A 27,608-nucleotide genomic window follows, 5' to 3' on the forward strand; every position below is an offset into this window, starting at 1 on the left:
AAGAATCTGTTTTTCTTGCAGAAAGCTTTTTTTTTTTTTTGTAATTGCATTTCAGCTTTAATTTCTTTATTTTTTTGAATAGGTAATATATGCACATGATTCAAAATTCAAAAGGTACAAAAGGGTATACAGTGAACAGTAAGTTTCCCTTTGATCCTTATCACCTACCACCCAGTTCCCCTTTCTGGAGATAACCACTGTTACCTGTTCCTTTTGATTTGGAGAATACTGTATACCTGGTGAAATATTTTTTAACGTTTTCTATGGGACACCCTTCTGTTATTAAGATTGCAAGAACCAGCCAACACTGACAGTTTGTTCCTTTGTAGACTGTCAGTCAATGTTTCACCTTCCACAGACCCTTACAGTTTCAGTTGTGTTGTTTATTTCCTTTATTCATCTTTCCATCATTATGCTTTTTATCCCACATTTGTATTGATATAGTTTGTAGCTAACATTGATTTTGTCAGTAGTAGACTGTTCTCTAGTAATCCTAACATAAATATTTTTTTGCTTAAGAATGTGAATTTTAAATTATAAACTTCATAAGGGAAGGGACTGTGTCTGTCTTATTTACCAGCATATCCCAGTATCTGGCACTGGGTTAATCAATGAGTAATATGTTTCAATTGAATGGAAGGAAGAGAAAGTTACTTTACTTTTATCAATTATCTGATTGAGTTTCAGTCTTAATACTTTCTAAACCATATTTTTATGAAAGTTCCATTATTATAACTCACCTTAGTGTCAAATCAAGAAATAAATCACATGAAAGACATTTATTGAGTATCTGCTATGTGCCAGGCATCATATAAAGTGACGTAGAGGATAAGAAGAAGTATAAAATGTAATTTTTGCCTTTAAGGGAGAGATAACTTATTTATGAAAGCATAATACCAGTATAAGGCAGAATGCAAAGGGATTGGTACAGGGAGTCAATATTGCAGGAATTCAGAGGTGGTAGAGATCACAGTGATTTATTGGTGAAATAGGACCCTGAAAAGTAAGTAGGATTTAGATAGCCAGAAGGGAGGCTGAAGGGAGTTCTAGGAAGAGGGAACATGAGAAGAGGTGCACAAATGCAGATATTTAAAAACCTTTCAGAGAACATCGGCTCACTAGCCTGAATGGACAGTTCATAGTGGGAGCAGTGGAAAGGCCATGGTATGGAGGTCTTTTCATGGCAGCAAAATCAGTTTGGACTTCATACTGTAGTCCGGAGGTATAGATTTTTGGGCAGGTTACTGAAAAGATGAGAATGACATTTTTAGTAAACAAATTGGGAGAATTATATAAAATGGAGTACAAGGGACAGAACCCTCAGAAGTAGATAGAAGTATCTTTCCCTGTTTTTCACACTAAGTATACCTAAAAACCCTGGACATTAAATGTAAAGTAAACCCTAAGACTCTGAAAGGTGGAGAAATGAATATAGACAGGTTAGGGACCTTAGGACACAAGAAATGACACCATGGTGAGTACTAGGTTTTCTTTTTGCCTCACATACCCCAGACTGGGTGCTGGAGAGGCAACAACCTGGAAATGCCAACAGGTGCAGACAGAACACCCCAAGAAGAAAAGAGGAAACTAGCAAGATAGAAAATAGCCCCTCTATTCCAGCCAAGCACTACACAGAAAAACTGTGGATGTACCCACTGCACCAAAGGCTTGGTGGAGAACTGAGAGTTCCACCCTCACCAGGTGTAAGGAGGTGCTCCAAGCCTCCCAGTGGGCTGATGGCAGAGAAGCCTAAAAGGGGAGCAGGAATTTCATCCCTGCCAGGTGTTAACGGGGGTGGGGTGAGGGGGGGGGATGGGACACACTTGCATTGTCAGTGGAGATGATGTGGGAAGCCTGGACTTCACATTATCCAGGAGCATGGAATAACAAGGTGCCCCTCCTCTTTTGCTGGGCTGGTGTTAGAGGAAGCTAGAGTAAGGGCTTTCATTGCTGGCCAGGATACTAAGGTGACCCCCTCAGTGTCCGTGGAGGCACCACAGGGGGCAGTAATGAAGTACCCCACCCCCCCCAGGGGGATAGTAGCAGATATATCTCCCATCCAGAAGGAACCAGGATTCCCTCCTCTCAAAAGAGTCAAAAGAGGCAGAGTGGAGAACCTGGACTCTATGGGGTGGGATGCACATCTCCCTGCCAGAGTGGTATCGGTAGATAGAGACACAACTTACCTAAAATGAAAGTAAAGTTGTCTGAAGGATAAGGTATCAGTAGAACTTCTTCAAATTTTGTGCATATTCCAACCCAAAATATCTATGGTAAATCCAGAGTCAGATGTTAGAATGCTATTCATTTTTAATTTGGTAATTTTTACTTGATAGTATTTCCGTTAGGACCTGGGTTGCTCTGGAAGAGTAAATAAAGCTCCATGTTATGTTTTTATGTTTAGAAATCATCAGAAGCACTTTTAACCACGGTGGAGAAAAGACAGCAGAGTGGCTGCTTTTTCATTTGTGGACTTATATTTAGATTTTGTAGAGTTGGAAAATAAAGGAACTTAGTTCTAGGTGGGAAAATAATTTAAAAACCTCTTAAGTTCATTTTTAACTAATTTACTCCTAAGTTGATTAGTAAATGCAGTTTTTGAACTATTAATTTTACCTCTACTAGCTTTTTAGAAATCTTAAGAGCATCTATATATAAAAGTTTAGATATTTAGATGAGTAATGAGAAGTTTTTATAGTAAAACAATTTGATAGCAGGAGAGTTCTGAATTGCAGGAATCCATAAAGGAAAATATGTGAATTATGATAGAAAATGGAGTAGCATCATTTTTAATCTTGCTTAGGACTATCACATTAGTTCAGGGTTTGGCAAACTTTTTCTGAAAAGGGGCCAGATAGTAAATATTTTAGGCTTTGTAAGTCACATAAGTTTCTGTCACATATTTTCCTTTGTGTTTTTGTTTGTTTTTTTAACAACCTTTAAAAAATGTAATTATACACTTGAAAGTAATATAATGTTATATCTCAATTAAAAAATGTAAATACCATTCTTAGTTCACAGGCTTGGAAATAGGCCGAAGGCTGCATTTAGTGGTAATTTGCCCACTCCTGCCTTAGTTGATTAGTTAAGGCTCTTTGTTTAATTCATAAAGTTGTAAAGTCAACTTTTTTTTCATAGCACAGAGTAAAGACATTTTATAGCACATCTGAATATACAAAATATCTTTTTTAGGTTCAGTTAACTTACTTTGTAGGTTTTTCTCTAATTAAAGTCAGTTCCCTTCTTTTTTTTCTTTTTTCTGTCTTTTATCCTCACCTAAGGATATGTTTTTTGATTTTAGAGAGAGAGGCAGAGAGAGAGAGACAGAGACAGACATCGATGTGAGAGAGAAACATCAATCGGTTGCTTGCCGTACACAACCAGACCTGGGATTGGACCCTCAGCTTAGGTATGTGCCCTGGCTGGGAATTGAACCTGCAATCGTTTTGGTGTATGGGATGATGCTCCAACCAGCTGAGCCACCCAGCCAGGGCAAGTCAGTTCCCTTCTTAATGAGAACTTTATATTTCTGATTTCTCGCTCCTTCTATGGAAAGGATTTATATAAAGTTTTTTAACACAACATTTTTGTGTGCCTCAATTGATAGGCAACTTAATGTAAAACATAGCTAGTTGAATATTCAGAATCTGTCTTGTATACAAAAAAGTATCTGATTGTTACATTTTCAGCTTTTGGAAATAGAGAAGGAGTGATTCTGTCAGGCACACTTGATATGCTTCAACTTGTGTGAGAATTGTTTTTACATCTGCTGATTCTGTCTCACTTCTAATGCTATGATTGCGTAGGACATGCAGGAGTTAATGGTGCCTCAGTGATTCTTCTTTACCATAGCAAAGCTCCAGCTCCTTGACTACTGCTCTTTAAAAGAGTTTGCAAAAATTTAGCGTCCATTTTGGCCATCTGTCATAGTTATCAGATCTTCGACTACATGAGAAAATCATATTGAACAAGGTGTTCAATAGATTGTTTTATATTCTTGGAGCTTAATTTTAAAGAAATGATTTGAAGATTTTCAAGCAGTGGCTCTACTTTGAAATAAATGCTGGAGTTTCCCAAAATGATTATATTGAAATAAACCACATATACAGTTTTCTTATACAAGTGGTAGAAACTGCCTGAAAATGAATTATTTAAAAAAAAATAAGTTATTTAAAAAAGTTATTTTAAATAAATAAGTTATTTTAAATAAATAAATTATTTTAAAACACTCAAATAGAAATATCTATTTGTATAGGAACAATGAATATATTACCTGTGTGTCCACTGGAATGTGGGCTCCTAGAGGGCAGGGTTTTTTCTGTTTTGTTCATTGCTGTATCCATACTACTAGAACAATGCCTGGCACATAGGAGGTGTTCAGTAAATAGTTGTTGCATGAATGAATGTATCATTTTTATCTATTACTATACATACTTCTCTTTAAACTATACCGTGGTAACATAATTGTAATAACTGTATAAGCCTGAAAATAGAAAAGTTTATATCTTTGAAAATTTTCTATAAAAAGATTTTTGATTACAACTGGCCTTTCAATTAGTTTGTTTTGTTATGAGTTCTACACAAATATGTTCTTTTATTATACCTTAACATCATCCAGGACATTTTTATATTTTTTGTTTCTCTAGCTATTCTGTTTGAATGTGTGCATACAGTTTATTCTATTTATCCCAAATCTGAATTACTTGAGAAGGCTGCCAAGTGCATTGGAAAATTTGTCCTGTCACCTAAAATAAATCTCAAGTATTTAGGTAAGATGATTGATGCTTTTGACAGAAATTACAAAGAGAGCTTTTGAAATTTGCTGGGTATTTGTTTCAAGTCACTTCATATAATGTGATCTTTGCTTTTAGGACTGAAGGCCCTTACCTATGTTATCCAACAGGATCCTACTCTGGCTCTTCAACACCAGATGACAATAATCGAATGCCTAGACCATCCTGATCCCATTATTAAAAGAGAGGTAAACTGGTATTTTGAATTGTGAACGTGAAAGTGTTACAATTTTTAAACTTTTTGTTGCTGTTATGGAGAAAGATTAAAGTGGTGGGCAGTGTGTATGAGTATTGGGGTGCATGCGCACATGTGTATTTTAACTTTTGAGAGCATTTTATTCTTTCTACTAAAACTTAAGCAACTTTTCTAAAAAGTTCTTGTGTCAGTATCTATAGGAATAGTTTTGAATTATGAGTTGAAGGAGTTAGGTATGGATTCATTAATACTTTTTTTGCTCCAAGATATTATATCAATAAGAGACCTGAATTTTATTCCCAGGTTTTTTTTATTAGTACAATTTTAAGGTGTATTACATGATGAATAATAATTTTTCATTATTTTCCATAACATTTGTAAAATGGGCTAATGCATTCCCCATTACATATGTAAGAATGTTGAAAGAATTTTTTTTTCAATGTTGAAATAATTAATAAAAACATTCTGCCCTAGCCTGTTTGGCTCAGTGGTTAGAGCATCAGCCTGCAGACTGATGAGTCCTGAGTTTGATTGTGGCCAAGGGCATGCACCTCTGTTACAGGCTTGATATCTGGCCCTGGTCAGGGCACGTGCGGGAGGCAACTAATCGATCTGTCTCCCTCACATCGATGTTTCTCTCTCTCTCTCTTGTTCTTCCTTCCACTCTCTCTAAAAATGCAATGGAAAAAAATATCCTTGGGTTATTAAAAAAAACAAAAAAAAAGTTAAAAAAAAACCCACCTACTCCTAAAATGATTTTAACTTCTTGGAAGGAAAGATGTATAATTTGCTTAATTTTTTTAACTTTTGCCTTTTGTAAAATTGAGTATCTATATAAATATTTCTGTTAATTCTCATGCACAGAAATCACTCTGTACCTTCATTTAAAATGTTACATAGCACCTAGTTAAGAAGAGTGGATAGTTTTATTTCTGATTTTAAAAGTAATAAAGATAAAAAGACTCACTAAATATTTAAATTGCTTAAAAGCAGTGAGTTAAAAGTAGTTATTGAGAGAACACTGTATTGTTATTTTTAAAAGATAAGATTATAGCCCAGCAGGCGTGGTTTAGCAGTTGAGCATCGAACTATGATCCAGGAGATTGAGGTCGATTCCTGGTCAGGGCACATCTCCAGCAGGGGGTGTGCAGGAGGCAGCCAATCAGTAACTCTCATCATTAATGTTTCTCTCTCTCTCTCTTTCTCTCTCTCTCTTCCTCTCTCTGAAATCAATAAAAATGTACTAAAAAAGAGATAAGATTATGAATTTTAAAATACTATTTTTCAAGCAAAACTATTTTTGATAAATTGCCATCTCTGTGTGTATGTGTATGTATATATATATACACATATATATACCTATATACATATATATGTATACTTTTTTTGCATTCATATTTTTATCTTCTGAAATTGTTATCTGCCTTGAATGAATCTTGGAATTTTATAGGCATTGTAGAAAAATGAGAAGGTACCAAGGGACAACAGCAAATAATTATACAGCTCTTCAACTTTGAACAGATACAGAGCATGCATTTTCTTGGCGTGATTGGCTGCTAAATTGAACAGGGTTGACTTAGGTACCATTTTCTTATTGTTGTATTGAATTATTAGGCTCTCATTAGGCGACTATTAAAATGATCAGTGTTGCCCGGCCGGGCGTGGCTGAGCGGTTGAGCGTTGACCTAGGATCCAGGCGATAGGGGTTCGATTCCCAGTTGGGGCGCATGCCCCGGTTGTGGGCTTGATCAGTGACTCTCTCATCATTGATGTTTCTTTCTCTCTCTCTCCCTCTCCTTTCCTCTCTCTGAAATCAATAAAGATATATTTAAAAAATTTAAAAAAATAAAAATAAATAAATAAGTAAAAAATAGAATGATCAGTGTTTGGCCTATTACCTTCAGTGAGAAAAGGAGTTTGAATTCTTTGGGGAAGGTACTGAGTATCAGTGGTGCCTCAAGAAGGCACTGCAGTACTGTCTTAATGTCATTGTCACTTCTAACCTCTATTAGTAATGGTATGGCAAGAACTTTGGTCTTTAGGTATGGAATGACCTTTTGCTTGGGGTTGGGGTTTCCTTTTACCTGGTTTTATTACCTTTCTTTCATACAGGAAGAAAGAAGGAGCTAACAGAAGACCTAATGCAGTTCCTAATGCCGTACCTCATTCAGTCCTGGATATGCTAAATTTTGTGGTCTTAGAGTGGGAAATAAATTTGGTATAGATTATCTAAAAATATATAACATATAGTTTAGAGTCTACAGAGAACATGTCTGAAGCAGCTTCTTAAATTGAAAGCTATTGATGGGGCACCTATATATTTATAGATTTTAAATAGAGTTAAGGATTAACTGAAACAGTTTTATTTAAAAAAAAAATCTTTTAAAATTCATTATAACTTTGTACTTGAAGTCCTGGCTATAAGGACTGAAAAATTAGAGCCTCAAAGATATATATTTAAATATTTATTGATTTCAGAGAGAGGAAGGGAGAGGGAGAGAGAGAGATAGAAACATCAATGATGAGAGAGTCATTGATTGGCTGCAGCCCTCAACCCAGGCTTGTGCCCTGACCAGGAATCGAACCCCGATCTCCTGGATCCTAGGTCGATGCTCAACCGCTGAGCCATGCCCGACTGGGCGTCAAAGATATTTTGAACAAGTTTGACAAGTAGGATGTGTGGAAATTCTCTTGATGCTAATATTGTTGTTATTAAAATACCAGTAAATAATATTTTCTCAGTATTGCCCTTGGTCTCATGTTGATTTCTGGCAGCTATGATTTTTTTTTAGAACCTTAATGTAAGGCCTTAGAAAGCCAGCCAAATGGGAGCTTACTCTGGTACTGGTCTTCCTTCATGTCAGCAGAGGTATGTTTCTCAGTACTGAGAACGTAGCTATAAAACTAGTTCTTCTTTGATACCTGAGATTCTTGCTATGCTTTGACACGCTTGAGCCACCGACCTTTGTCCATTTTTTAAAGACCCTTTGCCCTTAGCTGACAAACCCACTCACGTGCTGTTTTCTGTTGTTTGGGTAATGTGGAAAATACAATTTGCAAGACTGGATTTTTATATGTGTCTGTAGGTGTGTACACACACACATTCAGACAGGCATAAGTAATGTAGGTTTAAGAAGCTGTTATATTTTCATTTTTATTTTATTCCCCCCCATTGCACCCCTCCCCCCAGGCCTTCACCACACTATTGTTTGTGTCCATGGGTTATGCATATATGCATATAAGTTATTAGGTTAATTGCACCCTATGCACCCACCCCTGCCTTCCCTCTGAGATCCGTCAGTCTATTCCATGCTTCTGTGTCTCTGTATCTATTTTGTTCATCAGTTTATTTTGTTCATTAGCTTTCACATATGATTAAGATCATATGATACTTGTCTTCTTCTGACTGGCTTATTTCACTTAGCATAATACTCTCCAGGTCCCATTATGCTGTCTCAAAGGGTAAGGGACCCTTCATTTTTATAGCTGCATAATATTCCATGGTGTAAATGTCCGAGAAGATGCTTGATATGATTTCAGTTTTCTTGAACTTGGAGAGACTTGTTTTGCATCCTAACGTGTGGTCTATCTTTGAGAATGTCCCATGTGCACTTGAGGAGAATGCATATTCTGAAGTTTGGGGTGAAATGTTCTGTAAATGTCAATTAAATCCATCTAACATAGTGTGTCATTTTGGTTTTTTGTTTGGAAAATCTATCCAGTAAAGTCAGTGGGGTGTTAAAGTGCCCTACTGTGACTGTATTGCTGTCAATCTCTCCTTTAAAGTCCTCCAGAAGTTTTTTTTCAGCCTGTGTGAGTCTTTTGTTCTGAGGTGGGTCTCTTGTAGACAGCATATATTTGGGTCCTGTTTTCTTATCCATTCAGCTACCCTATGTCTCTTGATTGGAGCATTTAATCCATTTATATTTAAGGTTATTATTGATAGGTACTTAACTACTGCCATTTTATTTCTTTATGCTTATGTTTCTCATTCTCTCTATTTCAACTTCTTATTATAGCAGTCCCTTTAACATTTCTTGCAATGCTGGTTTGGTGGAGTTAAACTCCTTTAGCCTTTTTGTTGTTGTCTGGAAAGCTCTTTATTTCACCATCTATTTTAAATGATAGCCTTGCTGGATAGAGTGTTCTTGGTTTCAGATCCTTGTTTTGCATTACCTTGAATACTTCATGCCATTCCCTCCTGGCCTGTAGAGTTTCTGATGAGAAGTCAGCTGACAGCCTTATGGGAGCTCCTTTGTAGGTAACAGATTGCTTTTCTGTTGCTGTCTTTAAGATTCTCTTATCTTGAATTTTTGGTATTTTAATTATGATGTGTCTGGGTGTGGACCTCTTTGGGTTCTTCTTGCTTGGGACTCTCTGTGTCTCCTGAACTTGTGTCACTTTTTCCTTCACCAGGTTAGGGAAGTTCTCTGCCATTATTTCTTCAAACAGGTTCTCTAACCCTTGCTTACTTCCTACCTCTTCTGGCACTCCTATGATGCTAATATTGTTACATTTCATGTTGTCCCACAGCTCCCTTAGACTGTCCTCCTATTTTTTAATAGTGTGTTTTTTTTTTTGGTTCTCTGATTGAGTGATTTTTTCTACCCTGTCTTCTGATTTGCTGATCTCATCCTCAGCTTCCTCTAATTTGCTGTTTATTTTTTCCAAAGTTTTTAAAATTTCTGCTATGTCATTTTTAATTTCCTTCATAGTTTCCATTTTTTTCTCATGCTGTTGAGCATCCTTATGATCAGTGTTCTGAACTCTGTATCTGATATTGCTTATCTCCATTTCATTTAGCTCTCCTTCTGGAGAATTCTTTTGGTCTTTCATTTGGGGCTTGCTTTTTTGTTGCCCCATTTTGGCTGGTTGTTTGGATTTGTTTCTATGTATTAGGTAGATTTGCTAGGACTCCCAGTCTTTTGGATGGTCTCTGGTGCAGGCCAATGTCAGATGCTGTTTGTGACTGGCCTTGAGTACCCTGTTCGAAGTTTTCTGCACTCCATAGCTTGTGGTTTCCTCTGCTGGGGCTGGATGTGTTTGGACAGGACCAAGAAGAGCACCAAGGTGTGCTTTCCCAAGTCCTGGGTCCAGAAGCAAATCAGGCTGAAGCTGTTATATTTTTAGAAAATAGATTATAAAAGTTTTAACTTTTTAGTCTTTACAGTCTACATTTCATGTAGAAATGTCAGATCATAATTATATCAATAGGCTTTTAGACTTTGGTATTGATCGTAATTCATTTTTAAGCAATAGTTTTATCTTTCTTAAGTTCTGTTTATTTCTAATAGTTACCTTTATTTATTGGTGTTATCATACATAGTTCTGTAATACTGTTTTTGTTTCTCTTTCTTAAATAGACTCTGGAACTTCTTTACAGAATTACTAATGCACAGAATATAACAGTGATTGTCCAGAAAATGCTTGAATATTTACATCAGAGCAAAGAAGAATATATTATCGTCAATTTGGTTGGGAAAATAGCTGAACTAGCTGAGAAATATCCTTTTGTGAACCATAATCATAAAATACCTTTAGTTACACAGTGGTTTTAAAATGATTGGCATAGACATGTTCACTTGCAGGTTGAGTTCAGAGACCCAGCAATAACTTCTGTTCCTGATATTCAAGCCTCTCCTGTTAAAAACAGGAATTTGTGTAGACTTTTTTAAAAAAATATTTTTTTATTGATTTTTAGAGAGAGAGGATGGGAGAGGAAGAGAGAGAAACATTGATGAGAGAGAACTATCAATCAGCTGCCTCCTTCAGGCCCCCTACTGAGGATCAAGCAGACAACCCAGGCATGTGCCCTGACTGGGAATCAAACAGGCAACCTTTTGGTCCATGGAACGATGCCCAACCAACTGAGTTACACTGGCCAGGGCCGTGTGTAGGCTTTTTAGGGGATGACTTTTTTTTCCTGGCTCTTTTCTTTCAGTTGGTCAGTATTATGAGCAAGAAGGTACAGGAACCTCTTCCTTTTGTCTCTGTCAGTCCCTCCTTGTCTTTGACTTTACTTCCTACTCAGTTTCTTTTTTGAGTAAAAGTTGTTTTGGAGTTGGGGATCAGAATGCTAAAATTTATCCTTTACACTACAGGGGTTGGCAAAAGTAGGTTTACATTGTATGGAAAATTATAACAATAAATATAATACAAGAATAAACTCTGTTTTGCATACTCACAACTGTAAACCTACTTTTGCTCACCCCTGTATTGTTTATATTAGAAATTGTCACAATAAAGTAGTTGGTAACTCCATTCACATGTTACTTTTCTTCACATTAGTTTTTTAAAAGTCAGGTCACAAAGATATTCCATTCTCTTTAAGATGTCTGTTGTTAAAGCCAAGGAAGAATAGATGAATAATGTTAATAAAGTTATCTTGGAAATTGCTTAAGTCCTAGCCAGTGCTATAGCTCTGGTCAGCAGAATGATAAAATATTAGAACTGAAGAGGAACAAGTTAGAAAGGAGGTTAAGCAACTTGTTTGCGTAGACGCATCAGAACATTCAGTCTCTCTGAAGTGTATATCATTTTCCATTATTTGTCCGTAGTTTCCTGGAACAGTTTTTTCAATTATTTTACATTTATTTATTGGACGCCTATTATGCACAAGGCTGAGTGCTAGATAAAGCAACATGAACTGGGTTTTAAAATTTATTAAATAAGATTTACTGAGCACCTATTTTACATAAAACCGGAATATAGAACAATTTATTGGCAAACGCTAAAGGTAGAAATGCCAACCAAGATGAACTGGGGTTATTTTTCAAAAGGTTGTTGCAGAAAGAATAATTTTAATGTCGCATTTGAAAGTGTACTTGTTCTTAACACTGTGGACACATATGCTCCTGATAATGCGTGGTTTATTCAGACAATGAATGCTGTGTTTTCAGTGGGTGGAGATGTAATGCATCCTGATATTCCCAATAACTTCCTGAGACTGCTGGCGGAAGGTTAGTAAACTATTGCATTCTATAAAGTAAAGATTTTTAGATTAAAGGTTTTTATTACAGAGTCCTTAGAGAATTTAATGAAAATTAAAGTGGTATATCAATTTCTTTTAGGTTTTGATGATGAAACAGAAGATCAACAATTAAGACTTTATGCAGTTCAGTCTTACCTCACTTTATTAGATGTGGAAAATGTGTTCTATCCACAGAGATTTCTTCAAGTTATGAGTTGGGTGAGCAAAGTACATTTAGTCATAAATGTTGATAACATTATTTTTTATAAAACCAAATACTAACAATATATTTCCTTCAGAAATCAGTTCTACTCAGCTAATTCCTTCAGCTATCAATTTTCCCCCCAGTGTCTTACCTTCTATCACTTAACTATTTAGTTGTCTAATCATTCTCTCTGCCATCTCACTCATCTAGCCTTTTAAATATGGGTATTTGTTTAGATTGCTCTGTCCACAGTACATTTGTTGTGTTTTCTTTGTGAATCTAAATTTGAATGTGTGAATACTCATGTATCTGTGATATCTTAGTTAACAATGGCTGCATAATAATGTTACCAGAAACTTAATGCTTAAAACAACGTAAGTTTGTTATCTCATAGTTTCTGTGGGTCAGGAGTATAGGCATGGCTTAGCTGGATTCTCTGATCAGGGCCTCTTAGGGTTGCAATCAAGGTGTTGGCTGGGGCTCCTGTCTCATCTGAAGCTTGACTGGTGAAGGATCCACTTCCAAGCTCAGAAATCAGTTTCTTCAGCTGTAAAACTGAGGGTTTGGGGTTCATACTGTCAGTTGTAGGCTCCTAGAACAACCTTTAGTTTCTTGCCATGTGGGCCTCCCAACATCACAGTCAGCAAGGGGGATCATCTCTTTGTAAGATGAAAGTCACAATTTTATGTAATTTAACCACATGTAATCACATACATCTTGTCACCTTTGTGTATTCTTTCTTGTGCATATGGATGAGTGTTTCTTTTTCTTTCTTTTTCTTGTTTTTTTTGGTTAATCCTCTCCTGAGGACATGTTTTCCATTGATTTTTAGAGAGAGTGGAATGAGGGGGTGAGAGAGAGAAACATCAGTGTGAGAGAGACACATCAATTAGCTGCCTCCTATGCACTCATGGGGATTGAACCTGTAACCTAGGTACGTGCCCTTGACCAGGAATTAAACCTTTGACCCTGTGGTGCACAGGCCAGTGCTCTAACCACTGGGAACACTGATCAGGGTGTGAGTGTTTCTTTATGGGGGAGATTTGGAGAAGTGCAACTGCTGGGTTATAGGATACGCACATTTTTATATTTTATAGTTTTGCCAAAACTTAGCATGTTAAGTTTTACCCAGAATTTTATTTAAGAATTTTAATGTTCTTATCTACGGGAAAGTTGAAAGACTAGTTTAACAAATACCCCTATACTTTTCTTCTAGATTCCCAGTTATTACTTTTAACCACCTTTGCTTTACTGTATAAATGCCTATACCTATATCTATGCCTACCTATATACAGTTTGTTTTACTGAACCATTTAAAATTGAGTTGCAGCCTGGCCAGCATGGCTCAGTGGTTGAGTGTTGACCTATGAACCAGGAGGTCACGGTTTGCAGCCTGGCCAGCGTGGCTCAGTGGTTGAGTGTTGACCTATGAACCAGGAGGTCACGGTTTGATTCTGGGTCAGGGCACATGCCTGGGTTGTGGGCTCCAGTAGGGGGCGTGCAGGAGGCAGCCGATCAGTGATTCTCTGTCATCATTGATGTTTCTATCTCTCTCCCTTCCTCTCTGAAATCAATAAAAACATTTAAAAAAAAATTTATAAAATTGAATTGCAGACATCATGGCATTTTACCCATAAAAAATTCAACAGGAATCTCATCAGAAGGACATTGTTCTAGATAATGATAAACCATTATATACCTAAGAAATATAACATTAATTTATTAATATCACCTAAGATACAGTTTATATTCAGATTTATTCAGTTGTCCAAAAAAATGTCTCTTACCTGTTTTCCTACTCTTCCCAATCCTACATCCAGTCAGGGTTTACAAATTTTATTTAGTTACACCTTTTTAGCCTTTTTTTTTTTTTTTTTTTTTAATATATCTTTATTGATTTCAGAGAGAGGAAAGGAGAGGGAGAGAGAGAGAGAGAGATAGAAACATCAGTGATGAGAGAGTCATTGATCGACTGCAGCCCACAACCCGGGCATGTGCCGTGACCGGGAATCAAACCCTGATCGCTTGGATCCTAGGTCGACGCTTGACCGCTGAGCCACGCCCGGCCGGGCGACACCTTTTTAGCCTTTTAAAAATTTTATAATGAGCCTCAGTTTCTTTTTGTTTTCATGACATTTATTTTTTTTGGATGAATACTGTTGACTTGTAGAATGCCCTACATTTCTGAATTTGTGTAATTATTTCTGGTTCGGTTAAACATTTTTATCAAGATTTCTACATCAGCAGTCATATGTACTTCCCACTACATCATATCAGGATGCACATAATGTTAGTTCCTCCAGTTATTGGTGATTGTACGTTTCTTTGATGAAGATGTTGACCTTCAGATCTCCCCATTGAAAAGGTGCACTTTCTCCTTAGTAATTTATGACTAATCTTTGAGGTGATTCTGTGAGGCTGTGTAGAACATCTTTTCCTCAACTCTCTTTCACCAGTGGTTTTAGCATTGATAATCCTTGCGTTAAATTGGTTATTGTATTTGGAATGTTTTTATTTCTTCCTACAGCATGCAAATCCTGTACATGTTTTGTTAGAGTTATACTTAAGTAATTCATTTTCTTTAGAGCGGTGGTCAATGTATTTTTAATTTTGGTTTCTATATGTTTGTCACTAGTACTATATATAAATATAATAGATTTTTGTATTTTGATCTTGTACCCTGCAATTTTGCTGAACTCATTTATTAATCTACAATTTATTTGAAACCTTATTAAGAATTTTTCCATCTCTGTTCATGAGGGATATTGGTCTGTAGTTTTCATATTTTTCTACTCTATCTGTTTGGTTTTGGTAACCAGGTAATACTAGCTTCATAAAATGAGCCGAGGGTGTTCTTTCCTCTTCTATTTTCTGGAAAGATTGTGTAGAAGAGAGTTGTTTAGTTTTTAAGTGTTTGGAAAATTTCTAGTTATCTTTTTGTTACTGATTCCTACTTTGATTCTGTTGTCAGAGAAAATACTGTGTGATTTGAGTTCCTTTAAATTTGTTGACGTTTGTCTTATGGCCTATGATATGGTTTGTGTTGTGATCTGTTCTGTGGGTGCTTGAAAAGAATGGGTATTCTGCTGTTGTTGGGTGTTATGTTCTATAAATGTTGACAATTCTTTTGGAGATGGTGTTGAGACAGGGGTGTTAAGATGGACCATATGGCCTCCACTGACACTGTGAAGGGGTGGCATTGTTATTGCTGAGCAGTGGTGAAAATCCTGACTCTCCACAGGCTTCCCCTGACCCCACCCCAGAGAGTGGAAGGGGCACCTCTTTATGCCTGAGTGGAGGTACAGTGCAGGCTTCCTAGGTGGTCTTCATGGACACTGCGAAGAGAGGGCCTCTAAAGCTTGGTGGGGATGAAAGTCCTGACCCCCCACTTGGCCTTCTCTGTCACCATCCTTGTCAGGGAGTTGTGGTGCCTCTTATAGCCTCGTAGGGGTTGAAATCTTGGCCCTCAATTCTTCCTTTGCTGGTATGGGTAGGGCTGCAGTTTTTTTCTGTGTGGTGATTGGCTGGAGTCCAAGGGTTATTGTCTAAAAGTTTTCTGTCTTCCTGGCTATTTGGCCAGAGGGCAGGCTTTTCCTGGGACATTTTTGTTCGAGCCCATTGGTGTTTCCAGGTTGTTGACTGCAGCACCGAGTCTGGGGTATATGAGGCAATAGATAACTCACTGTATTGTTCCTTAGGTCCCAAGCTCTTTAGCCGCCTGCCTTCTTTTCTTCACCTTTCAGAGTTTTTTTAAATATGTGTGTTATATATAACATCAAGGGTTCTTAGGTGTATTTAGTGGGAAGAAAAAGGGGAAAATGTTTCTATTCCATCTTCCCAGAAATATAAATTCACTGATTTTTGAACCAGGATTTAGGTTACCTGCTCTTCTACAGAGGTAACCATTTTTATTAAACCACTCAAAAATTATCTTAGTATTTAAGGATTGACCCTAATGAGTCCTATTTCTTTTCCTCCTTTTCTTGTTACTAGCTATACATCTTCCCTTGACTGTCACCTCACCTCCCTCTTTTTTTTCTTGCTAGTGCCAGTATTACACCAAAGACATGGAAATACTTCATAAATACCACTTGGGAAAGGTCTCACACTCCATGAATTATCAGCTTATTAATGATTTTTAGACCTGTAGGATTATATGTTTCCTGGATAAGTTATATGTAAGAAAAAGGATATGTGACATAGATCAGTGATAGATCAGTGTTCCTTAAACTTCTGTGGATCATCTCCATCAGAATCAGCCAATGCTTGTTCAGAATGTACGGTGCAGATTATCACCACAGACATACAAAATCAGAGTATCTGGTTAGAACCTAGAAATCTGTATTTTATTTTATTTTAAAAATTTTATTATTGAAAGTATTACAGATGTCCCCATTTATTCCCCCATTGGCCCCTTCCACCCCACCCCCAGGCCTTCATAGAAATCTGTATTTTAATGAAACACTCAGGTGACTCTTATGCATACTAGCATGTGAGAACCACTCATTTAAATGCTTATTGGAAAATAATATCAGAATGTGAAAGTGCTTGTAAAAGCCAACAACCAAACCTGGAAGTTCAGAAGAAAGCTAACTAGTAAAGGTATCTGTTTTATATATTGTTAATTTACATAAAGATATGGAAAACTTTTTTGTATTGAGTTCCAATTCTTGGTATAATTTTGAACCTAAAATGTATCTTTATCTAATATATATTTTTTACCATGACAATATGTTTAATCTAGATTAAATTCACTTCAGCAATAGACACTTTGTTTAGATTTCCAAGTGTAGTTTGCTGTGTAACTTGATATTTGTATATAAACATCTCCTTGTTTTACTCATAGGTATTAGGGGAGTATTCCTACCTCTCAGATAAGGACACGCCAGAGAAAGTTATAAGCAAGCTCTACAAGTTACTTATGAATGACTCCATTTCTTCAGAAACAAAAGCCTGGTTAATTGCTGCCGTGACCAAGTTGACACCCCAAGCACCCTCTTCTAACATTGTTGAGAGATTGATCCAGGAATTTACCATATCTTTGGATACACGTCTGAGACAGCATGCATTTGAATTAAAGCATTTGCAGGAGAATGTGGAACTTATGAAGAGCTTGCTTCCAGTTAATAAGAGTTGTGAAGACATGGTGGTAAGACATCTGTGTTCCCTCTTTTTAAAAATTGCGTAATCTTTAAACAGAATAATTCTTGCATTTGTGATATATCAGGAGTATGTTACATTATAGTTTCTGTAGGTTGGAGTTTTTCTCACATTAGTGTGAGAGAGCGTTTGAGAGCTTCGGTTCAGTAGTGATCCTAAATAGTCAGGAATTGAAGCATATCTCTTCTGGAGAACTGCAGTGAAGGGATTTATACTCTTTGACAATCTCTTTTAATATGTAATTCAAGAATTTTTATCTCCTTTGAACTTCTCCAATATGTCATTTTATTATTACTTTCTTTGAGAATGTAGAAAACCGTTCTCCATTTTATTTTGTCCATCTGCTGTCTAAATTCTTTACCACTTTGGAACCTGACCACCCACCTTTCTTTCTCCCACCTCCATTTAGCCACCACCCCTTTTAACCCAGCACTCAGTTACTACTAACCCTCTGAATTTGTACCAGTTTCTCCCTCAGATTGGTGTGAATCAGAAAACTTCCAAAATGAAACCAGATTTGCCCTAATTTTTAGGTGTTAGATGTCATATAGTTGATAAAGAGGAGAGGATGGGCATTATTCCCACTAATTCTGAACCAGGTTTTCATGACTTGTATTAATTTTGAAGCTTTGTTCATTAGTTCTTTCATAGCTCCTCAAAGGCAGAGGCCTTGCTTTTACATTTGGTAGACATTTCAGAGACGTTCATTGAAATGATGAATAAATATGCTGCATATAAAATTAAACTAGGAAATAACCACACTTCCTCTTTTCTCCAAGAATCTTAGTGAAACTAAATCTTTCCAAATTCAGAGTGTGACATTCCACTTAAGTGTTTGAGAATTACCTGCTGTTCTAAATTATCTGAGCTGGAGAAGCAAGTCTCTGGTTTCTGAGGTCACCACTACTATGCTCTTGTGTATATTTCATTTTTCTTTCTCTCCTCACTTTTTCTCTTCTCCTTTTCCCTTTACTTGTTCTTTGTCTCTCTCTTATTTATTTAATCATTTTCTTGTACCTTTTTATTCCTGCTGAAATTAAGTAAATTAAGTAATTTTGCATTGATTTGTAAAAAAGCTTTTTCAGGTAGAAAGGAATCAGATAGTTAAATCAAAGGCACTGTGGGAGGCTGAATAATAGCTCCCCAAGAGGCCCACATCTCAATCCCTGGAATGTGTGTGTATATTACCTTACGTGGTAAAAGGGTCTTTGTAGATGGGATTAAGTTAAGGATTTTTCGATGGGGCGCGGGGGATTATCCTGGATTGTCCAAGTAGGCCTGAGATAATCACAAGGGTCCTTAGGGAAGTAAGGCAAGAGTTCAGCAAAGAGAAGACAGAGTAGCTATAGAAACAGAGATCAGAGTGATGTGACCATAAGCCAAGGAATGCTGGCAGCCTCAAGAAGCTGGAAGAGACAGGTACTTATTCTCCCCTGGAGTCTCCAGAAGGAACTAGTGTTGCCAGCACCTTTTTTTTATCCCCCGGCAGCAGGAAACTAATACAGATTATAGCTCATAGGGTATGTGTCTTCTCCTCTGGTAGGTTACAAGTCTCATGAGGGCAGGGACTGTATCTCCCTTTGTCTTAATCATAGACCTGACATGATGCCCTGATATATTGGATGCTCAAAAATGTATTCCTTAATGCAATGAAATTAATAATAACTGCAAATGACTTAGTGATTTGATTATAAGTGTTTCAGAAAGCTAGAGAGTTAGGTAGTACTTTTGGAGTGGACTTCTGTTTTTCACTTAAAAATTGTTTTTAGGATATATCGGCTGAAAGTACTTCTGTGAATATAGTCTACTCTTTAGGATAAATTTTTTAAATTCCTAATTTTTTCTTCAATTTAATACAGGTAGATGCTTCCTTATCTTTTCTGGATGGTTTTGTGGCTGAAGAACTCAGTCACGGGGCAGCACCTTACAAACCTCACCACCAACGGCAGGAGGAAAAGCTTTCTCAGGAAAAAGGTAATTTTTTTATGAGTTTGTAAACTAGATTTTAAGCATGTAAGTAGGTAATTGAGGATATTTACTTTTATTTTCTGTCTTCAAACCTGTTTGTGATTTGTTTACCCTGACTAGGTCTTTGGAAACCCAGGAAAAAGGAAGTTAGCCTAGAGGTATTCCCAAAGTCATAGGCTTCATATACAGCAATGCCTGACACCTGACAGCCATCCAGGAATTTTGAAAGACCTTAAAGGTGGAATTATTATGTTCGTCACTGTGGTAGAGGGCTGACAGATATTAGTGTGAGCATATCTGCGAAAAAGTTTCAGAAAAAAACTGGTTACTATCGACTAAGGAGTTTCATTTTCATTCTGAGCAGCCTTGTATATCTTAAGTGTGTTAGGATGCTTCCTCCAACAAAATGTCTGACCCAGTGAAGTTAAGAGCAGCTAAGAAAGGAAAGAATAACTTAAACTACATTTAAGAAGTATAGCCTGGCTCCAGCCAGAGTGGCTCAGTGGTTGAGCCACTGGAGGTTCAACCATGCACCAAGAGGTTGCGGGTTTGATTCCAGTTAGGGCATATGCCCAGGTTGCTGGCTCAAGCCCACTAGGGAGCATGCAGGAGGCTGCCGATCGATGTTTCTATCTCTCCCTCTCCCTTCCTTTCTCTGAAATCAATAAAAACATATTAAAAAAAGAAAAAAAAGAAATGTAATCTGTCAGGGAAAGATTTCTGTCATGATTTTAGTAAAGAAATTATTGAGATATTTGGATGGTAGATGGAAAAGTATGTTTATGAATAAAAGGGACCATTGAATATTATAGGAGTTCAGAATGTTAATACTGACATTTCATGCTAAAAGGTCTTTTTTGTTTCTATTCATCATTTAATGATTTTGTTGAGTATTTAATTAATTTTCTAGGCTCTGTGCTAGGCATATGAGTACAACTCAATGGTTGATCCTAAAATGAGACCAAAAAGTATAAATATTAATAATAGGCTTGATGTTATCTTTTTGCAGAAGTATTTAAACTTTTTGACATATTATTTAGCACAGTGATACCAAATGGCCTAGAAATCAATTTTCTTTCAAAGGGTAATCAGTTTCCTCTCTATTAACTCCTCATATATGTATTGATAGAATATGTGGGAGGGGGAAATAAAGTTTTGAATTATAATTGCCCAGCCTATGACTAAAGTACATATAGAGACCTTATGACATCCAGGGCATAGAGTGAAAATCTGGAGTTCCAGAGTGGGAGATATGGTCCAGTTGCCATACTCTTTATATTCAATATGTCTGGGGCCATCAGTTGCTATTATTGCAATTCAGGGGTGGGGCAGGAAAGGGGAGATAGGACGAGGAGTGTAATTCCTGGCACTGCTTGTCTCCTTTCTTAAAATAAGTTAAGTGGCTGATGTAAATATAATAGATAGTCCTGGAATTCCCGAAGCTAATGTATTCCTTTGCCAAGTTTTTTCTCCCGCATAGAACCATCATTATAAATGGGGTTAAGCTTTCAAATTAGGCTCTTCCCTTCTCTTCCCAAATCTATTTTTTAAATATTCTTTAAAGTAAAATTAAAACTTCCTGAACTTAGACTACTGTTACATCATGGAAAAAGAAATCAGTTATGAAACAGGACATAGCAGAGACTTAATAAATAGTTGAAGAGTAAGTTATAAAATTATATATTTTACAATTGGCCTGGCTATAAGACAGAAAATAAAGAGTAGGGGGAAAGATGGGTATATTTGGCCTAAAAGGTATTAATTCTGGAATCCTTCAAGTATCAATCAGTCTGATACTGATTTTACTTTAGATTTTTATAAGCCATTTGCAGAGAGTAGTAGTTAAGTGTCACTTTTATGAATGATACTTAGCTCTCTTGGGTAGAAAAATACCAAGTTTATAAGAGACCAAGTTAATAATAAACTTTAGGGAACTATTGTAAGATCCTAAGAATTAGAGGTAGGGAACAAACTATTACCAGTTCCCACCCAAGAAAAGCATTTAGGAATCAGTGTGGATTATTCTATTAAATCATTATTCGAATATGTTTTATTTGAATGTGTTGTATCCCCAATGTTAGATAAAATCAGAAATAGTAAGGGGAAATAGCAGTATGATTTCCTTTCTGCAGAACTATGACTTTTAGAAAACCATATCAAGTTGAAATTGTTAGCCTCTCAAAATCAAAACAAACACAAATAGCTCGGGATGACCGGAGAAGTATAGTCAAATGAGCAGGTGCAAAGGAACTGCAGTATAAGGTAAGACAAAGAAGGAGTGTTCAGATAGTAAGTGGACTTTTGAGGGTGATCACTTTGTAGTGTATACAGATGTCAAATTATAACGTTGTACACCTGAAACTTATATAATAAAAAATATTTTAAAAGGAGTGTGCATATAATCAAGGCCTCTAAGGTCATGAAGTATAAAAACAGATTAAATATTGAATTTCTCATTTACACCTGGGATAGTTTATATTTTATTTCTTACCTGGGCTCTCCCAAGGACTCTCTCTGCCTTCAGCTCATGCTTTCTCTTTTGCATGAATTGCCCTTGGCACTCATTCTCCTTCTGGTTAACTTCTGCATATTCATTAAGTTGCAGTTCAACCATCTTCTTCCTTCTCCCTTCTGCATACCATTATTCTCTTGCTCCCCACATACACGTGAACTCTTATATATCTAGTTAACTCCTAAAAATCTTTGGCTCTTCTCGTCATTCACTTCTGTAAGGATCTTGGGAAATTTTCCCTAAAGAATAAAAATAATGTGGTTGGTTGCCTGGCCGGGTGTGGCTCAGCAGTTGAGCGTCCACCTAGGATCCAGAAGATCGCGGTTTGATTCCCGGTCAGGGCACATGCCCGGGTTGCTAGCTCGATTCTCATTCGGGGGCTGCAGGAGGCAGCCACTCAATATCTCTCTCTCTCATCATTGATGTTTCTCTCTCTCTCCCCCTCTCTCTCTGAAATCAATAAAGATACATTAAAAAAGAAAAAAATGTGGTTGGAACTTCATTCTCCACCTCGAGCTTTCTAGGCTTTCCATAGATGGCAACCTTTAATTGTTTTGTTAGAGGATCAGGATTTTATGTGTCTCTTCTCCAGATACGGCCCTCTTCCATGTCTAGTCTCTCCTTTCAGATTCTCACCTCTAATTTTGCATTCTTTTTGTTCTTTGCTTTGACTCTCTGTGCTTGCTTACTCTTTGGCATAAACTCTTTGTCTTGTGCACAGGAAACATTTCTTGAGCTACTCACTTTCACTGGAAGTGTTAGTGCAGAGGCTGGATGACCCACTGTCAGAGATGCTGTTTAAAGAGAGGCCAGTATGGGATAGAAGGTTAAACTAGATCATTTGAAAAGCTTAAAATGAGAAGATATTTTAGCTGAAAAGGATCTTAGAAGGATTTAGACAAGTGGTTTCCAAACATGATTGTGTCTTTTTTCTCTCTTTATTTTATTTTTTTAATAAAAAAATTTTTTTTTAATCCTCATCTGAGGATATTTTTTCCATTGCTTTTCAGAGGGAATGGAAGGAGCGACAGAGAGAGGGAGAGAGAGAGAAACATCGATGTGAGAGAGGCACGTTGATTGGTTGCCTCCTGCATGTGCACCAACCAGGGCCGGGGATTGAGCCTGCAACCGAGGTATGTGCCCTTGGCCAGAATCGAACCTGGAACCTTCAGTCTGCAGGCCGACGCTCTAACCACTGAGCCAAACTGGCTAGGGCCCAAACATGATTGTGAATCATAATCATAGAAAGGGTTTTTAGCCCTGGCCAGTATGGCTCAGTTGGAGCATCGTCTCATGCACTGAATGGTTTCGGGTTTGATTCTCAGTTAGGGCACATACCCAGGTTGTGTGTTCGATCCCCAGTCAAGGTGTGTGTGGGAGGCAACTGATTAATGTTTCTCTCTCACATCGATGTTTCTCTCCCCCTTTCTCTCTAAATCAATAGGAAAATATATCCTTGGGTGAGGATTAGAAAAACAAGCAAACAAAACACAAAGTGGGATTTAAAAAATGATAGAGTTTTGAGCCCTATCCTTATACCTTCTGTATCTAAATCTCTGAAAGCTTGGCTGTATGTACACAAAGGTCCGTGGGTGATCTGTGAAGTTAGCTTGATTTTGGTTATCATATTAGCATTTGGAAACTGCTGACCTAGTGTGAACCCTTCACTTTATAAAGAAATTAAGGTCTATTCATGCACCTAGTTAACACCTGACCTACATCAAGAACTCAGTTCTCCTGATTATTAATTAGCCTATTACTTTTTTCTACTACACATTGATTCCTCTTCTATATCATCCTTTAAGCTAACAAACAAACATTTATCTGGTACTCTTTGGATCAGGTGCTGTTTCTTTGGAGGAGGCACTATAATATAATAGTTGAGAGTGAAGCTCTGGAACCAGAGTATCTGATTCCTTACCTGTCTGTGTTGTTTTCTGTCTTTGTAATCGTGGGTAAGTTCATGGCAAACTCTCTACCACAGCTTCTTCATTTGTAGAATGAGGATAATAATTACAGAAGTTCACATTTATATATTCTAAGGTACTTTTTATGATTTAAGAAGGTCCTTTGTATTACAATCCAGACAGATCAAAAAGATAAATGTGTCAGGAAAATAAACACACACAGTGGGGCCTGCAAAGCAGAAGGTTATTGCTCTTTCCCATTAAAGAAATTCATAAGTAGGTAGCCTTAGATTGATGTTGGCTTCATAAATATAGAAGAGGAAGGGAGAAAAGAAAGATGTTTTTTCTTCCAGGAGGATTCCTTCCAGAAGTTGCACATAAAATGTGTGTGTAATTTTATTGGCCAGAACTTAGTCAAATGGCAAAGGAGTTTGGCAATGTCATTTCTTTTCTAGGTGGCCATGTACCTAGTTAAGAATCAAGGGTTCTATTACTTAGAAAGAAGAGAATGGATATTGGCATCTGCTCTACCACAATAACTATGAATTTTCATGGTTCTGATTGAATTCATTTGGGTATACAAGCTCAAAGGTATCCAAACCTGAGTAAACCTTGTTCTTGATCAGTAAGGGAGATTTCACAATGAGGGCTATGTCAGTCCATTTGGTACAGAAATGTGCCATTTTGTTAAGCAAAAATGAAGTCATCTCTTCATTCATAGCTTCTTAAACATTTTTGCATGAGAGCAGCAACTTTTCAGTAGATATGGTTTATCAGTTGTCTTTCCTAATGGAATTCCTGTTTATCTTCTAAGGGAGGTAAAATGATAAAAATGAAGAACTGTCTTTGACCAACTAATAATATGAAGACTGTAGTTGATTGAAATAAATCATAGCTACTTTATTATTATTACTATAAATATTTGGGTAGGTCATCTCCAAAGTCTCCCTTCCAGTTTAAAAATTGTCACTGGATTCTAGTCTTCAATTGTTTTATTTTAATAATGAATGGTAACTGATAATTTTTGCTTTTTTAAAAGTAATTTTTGATTTGTCTTAAATATGAACCTCTCATTGTTTTAAAATTCTAGTTCTCAATTTTGAACCATATGGACTCTCCTTTTCTTCATCTGGCTTTACTGGACGACAGTCTCCTGCTGGCATTTCTCTGGGTTCAGATATATCTGGAAACAGTGCAGAGACTGGGCTGAAAGAGTAAGTTCCTTCCTTATTAAAATTGAGAACATGGGAGTATTTAAATGTCTTTAAATGTAGAAGGGTTCCTGAAAGCTAAATTCTGCATGGGCTGTTGTTTTTATTTCTTGCTCTCAAAGTGTTAACAACGGTGCAGTATGTCCTTGTACTTCAAGAGAAATAGCTTATTTTCAAGACAGCATAGGATATATATAAGCTTTACACATAGTAATGATGTGTGTGTTATTACTCCATATTGTATGTATGTGTGCGTATATATAAACGTGTGTGTGTGTGTGTGTGTGTATTTAAAGAAGTATATCAAAATTTATATACCCAGGTGAGTATTGAGAATATCACTACATTTCTCATAATCTTCTTTTTATTACCATCCCATTGGAAGATTGACAGATATAGAGTTGAACATAAAATAAAGTGATTGATTTCACCTGAGGAAGTTGTGTACTTTACTCAAAATGCTTTTAGAGCTTTCCAACCACTTTGAAAATTGGTGATACAGATGTCTAAATGTCTTAGTGCAGCCAAATCTTAACCTTTTTAAGTAGGTTTTGATTTTGGAAATATAAATAAATTACTCTCAGAAACATGATTAAATTCATAAAATGATATAATTATGCAAAGTGCCTGATACAACTGAGTACATGGTGATTAATCAGTGGTAGCTGCTATTATTAATTGTCATTGCCATCATTATCAAGACTATCCAAAAGCTGAGTTTATCGAATACAATTTCTGATCAATCCGGGTGACTTTGCCAATATCTGTTGTGATATAAAGTAATGAAAATGGCTTTCTTGTTTGTGTAGGAGCTTCTTCTAAAAAGAATCCAAGTGTTTTGAGTAATAGCAGCATTGTTGGAATAAATGTGATAAGATCTCAAAGGTGACAACTTTGAAAGATGACATTTGAATTTTGAGTTTTCATATCTTCATTAAGGAGTCAGCCACCTTATTTTATGTTCATCTTTGCATTTATCAGTCTTCCAGGGAGATAGTTATAAGAAGTATTTCTCAGAAGAAAGACACATAGATCATGAGGAATATAGAATGATAATGCTGAATGAAGTGGCATAAATTCAAATTCTCTTTCTTAGCCTTTTTTCCTGCCATGTGGACACCCATTTCTTTTTCAGACATTTAATTTTTGGTATTCCAAGCATAGGAAGCAGATACGGTTTGTAGGCATGTGATAGTGGAGGTGATAACAACTAAGTACCTCAAACAGGGTGAAGGGCAAGGGAAGGCGACAGGAACCCTCCAAACCCAGGGAGGAAACTTAGTCTCTTTCCTGTACAACAGTTGGCAGCATCTGCTTTATAGTATTGAACTAGGATCTGGAGGACATGACAGGGCCTTGTAAATTCTATACGCATACATATACTACCCTCAGAGAAAGGACATTTGGCAAAGCAGTTAAGGAATTACACATATGCTGTATTACCACAAAATGGAACACGAGAGGTGTATTTAAAATTCTTTTCCAAAGAGGACCACAGCTCACACATTATTTCAGATTAGGATTCTCTGTGGTAATTGGCAAGGTGAATCAGCTTTAGAGAGGAGATAGTCACTCTTCTGTAGTCTCTGGGAAGCTGATAATAAAACAGTAGCCAGCCCAATTTAGAGTTCTTACCTTAAGCCCTTTTACAGGCAGCACCCTATCTCAAATGGGAATTCCTAGAGTTGAGTCAAAATATATCTCTAATCTTTTGAAGGTTGCTTGGCCAAAATTTACTTCTGTGTTTGAATAGTCTGATTCAAAATAATACAAAGGTATGCCATATAAAACCATGGGTTATGTTTTTATTGTTGTCAAAATTCAGACAAAGATGACTTATGTTCAAAAAAATTCTTTTACAATGTGTTTCATGTCATATTTGGTATATGAAGTCTTTATGCTGCTCTTATTTATTTTTCTGCTTTTTAGACTGTGTATATAATGACAGAGAAAATTTATGTTGATGATAGGCATGTTATGCAGATGACATAAGCCAGAAAAAGTTTAAAATAGCTCAATGCTACTTTTAGGCTTACTTTTCTTCCCCTTTTCCATTTTGCCCATTGTTGTCGGTTGGGTTCCCTGAGAAGCACACAGCATGATGGAATTCAGTATGTAGAATAAACACCTTGCTGACTGGTCTCGAGTATACACGTGTTTCCATGTCTGAACGTTACTGACCAGTCACGAATTAACTTGTGTCTGCACTTACATCAATTTAAGTAATTTTAAACACTGCTGACTGGTCACGATGGAAAAGTAGCCGGCTGCACAGGCGAGTTCTGGCTTGAAATAGCTGGTCAGCAAGTTAAGGAGTGCCCTTGGGATCAACACCTGTGGAAGGAAGGGGAAAGAAGCAGGTTTGGGCAGAGGAAGAAGTTAAGATGCATGCAGTGCCAGTAACAGCTTTTACTGACCGCCTGGGAGCTCTGAAGCTAGTTTGGCCCTTCAGATTTGTCCTGAGTTGGGCCAAAATAGGTGGACAGGGCTCTGTGTTAGTGTGGACTGCCCTCCAAAGGGGTGTTATCTTTGGTGAGGTAACTCTCTGCCCCAGGGCAGTCCCTGAGGGGGTTGCACTACCAACCGCTGGGACAATATAGTCCTTCATTGAAGGGGGATCTGGATGGAGCATCCTAATGGCCAACACACCTGCTTTTTTTTTGTTAAACCAATATTTGAATCATTT

The 27,608-nt window shown here is 36.9% G+C and overlaps 1 protein-coding gene across 2 annotated transcripts in view; it reads left to right on the top strand.

Annotated features, from left to right (window-relative positions):
- Positions 1 to 27,608, top strand: part of AP4E1 (adaptor related protein complex 4 subunit epsilon 1) — a 59,468-nt gene that overhangs the window by 17,933 nt on the left and 13,927 nt on the right. For both annotated transcript variants that reach the window (XM_081158578.1, XM_081158579.1), the window contains 8 exons: positions 4,647 to 4,769; positions 4,872 to 4,981; positions 10,353 to 10,492; positions 11,836 to 11,948; positions 12,060 to 12,178; positions 17,011 to 17,313; positions 19,184 to 19,298; positions 24,802 to 24,925. In XM_081158578.1, coding sequence (XP_081014704.1) covers positions 4,647 to 4,769; positions 4,872 to 4,981; positions 10,353 to 10,492; positions 11,836 to 11,948; positions 12,060 to 12,178; positions 17,011 to 17,313; positions 19,184 to 19,298; positions 24,802 to 24,925 — 1,147 coding nt within the window. The remainder of the gene's footprint in view (positions 1 to 4,646; positions 4,770 to 4,871; positions 4,982 to 10,352; positions 10,493 to 11,835; positions 11,949 to 12,059; positions 12,179 to 17,010; positions 17,314 to 19,183; positions 19,299 to 24,801; positions 24,926 to 27,608) is intronic.

The sequence above is a fragment of the Miniopterus schreibersii genome (assembly GCF_964146895.1).
Source record: "Miniopterus schreibersii genome assembly, chromosome: 1".
NCBI classification, from domain to species: Eukaryota; Metazoa; Chordata; class Mammalia; order Chiroptera; family Miniopteridae; genus Miniopterus; species Miniopterus schreibersii.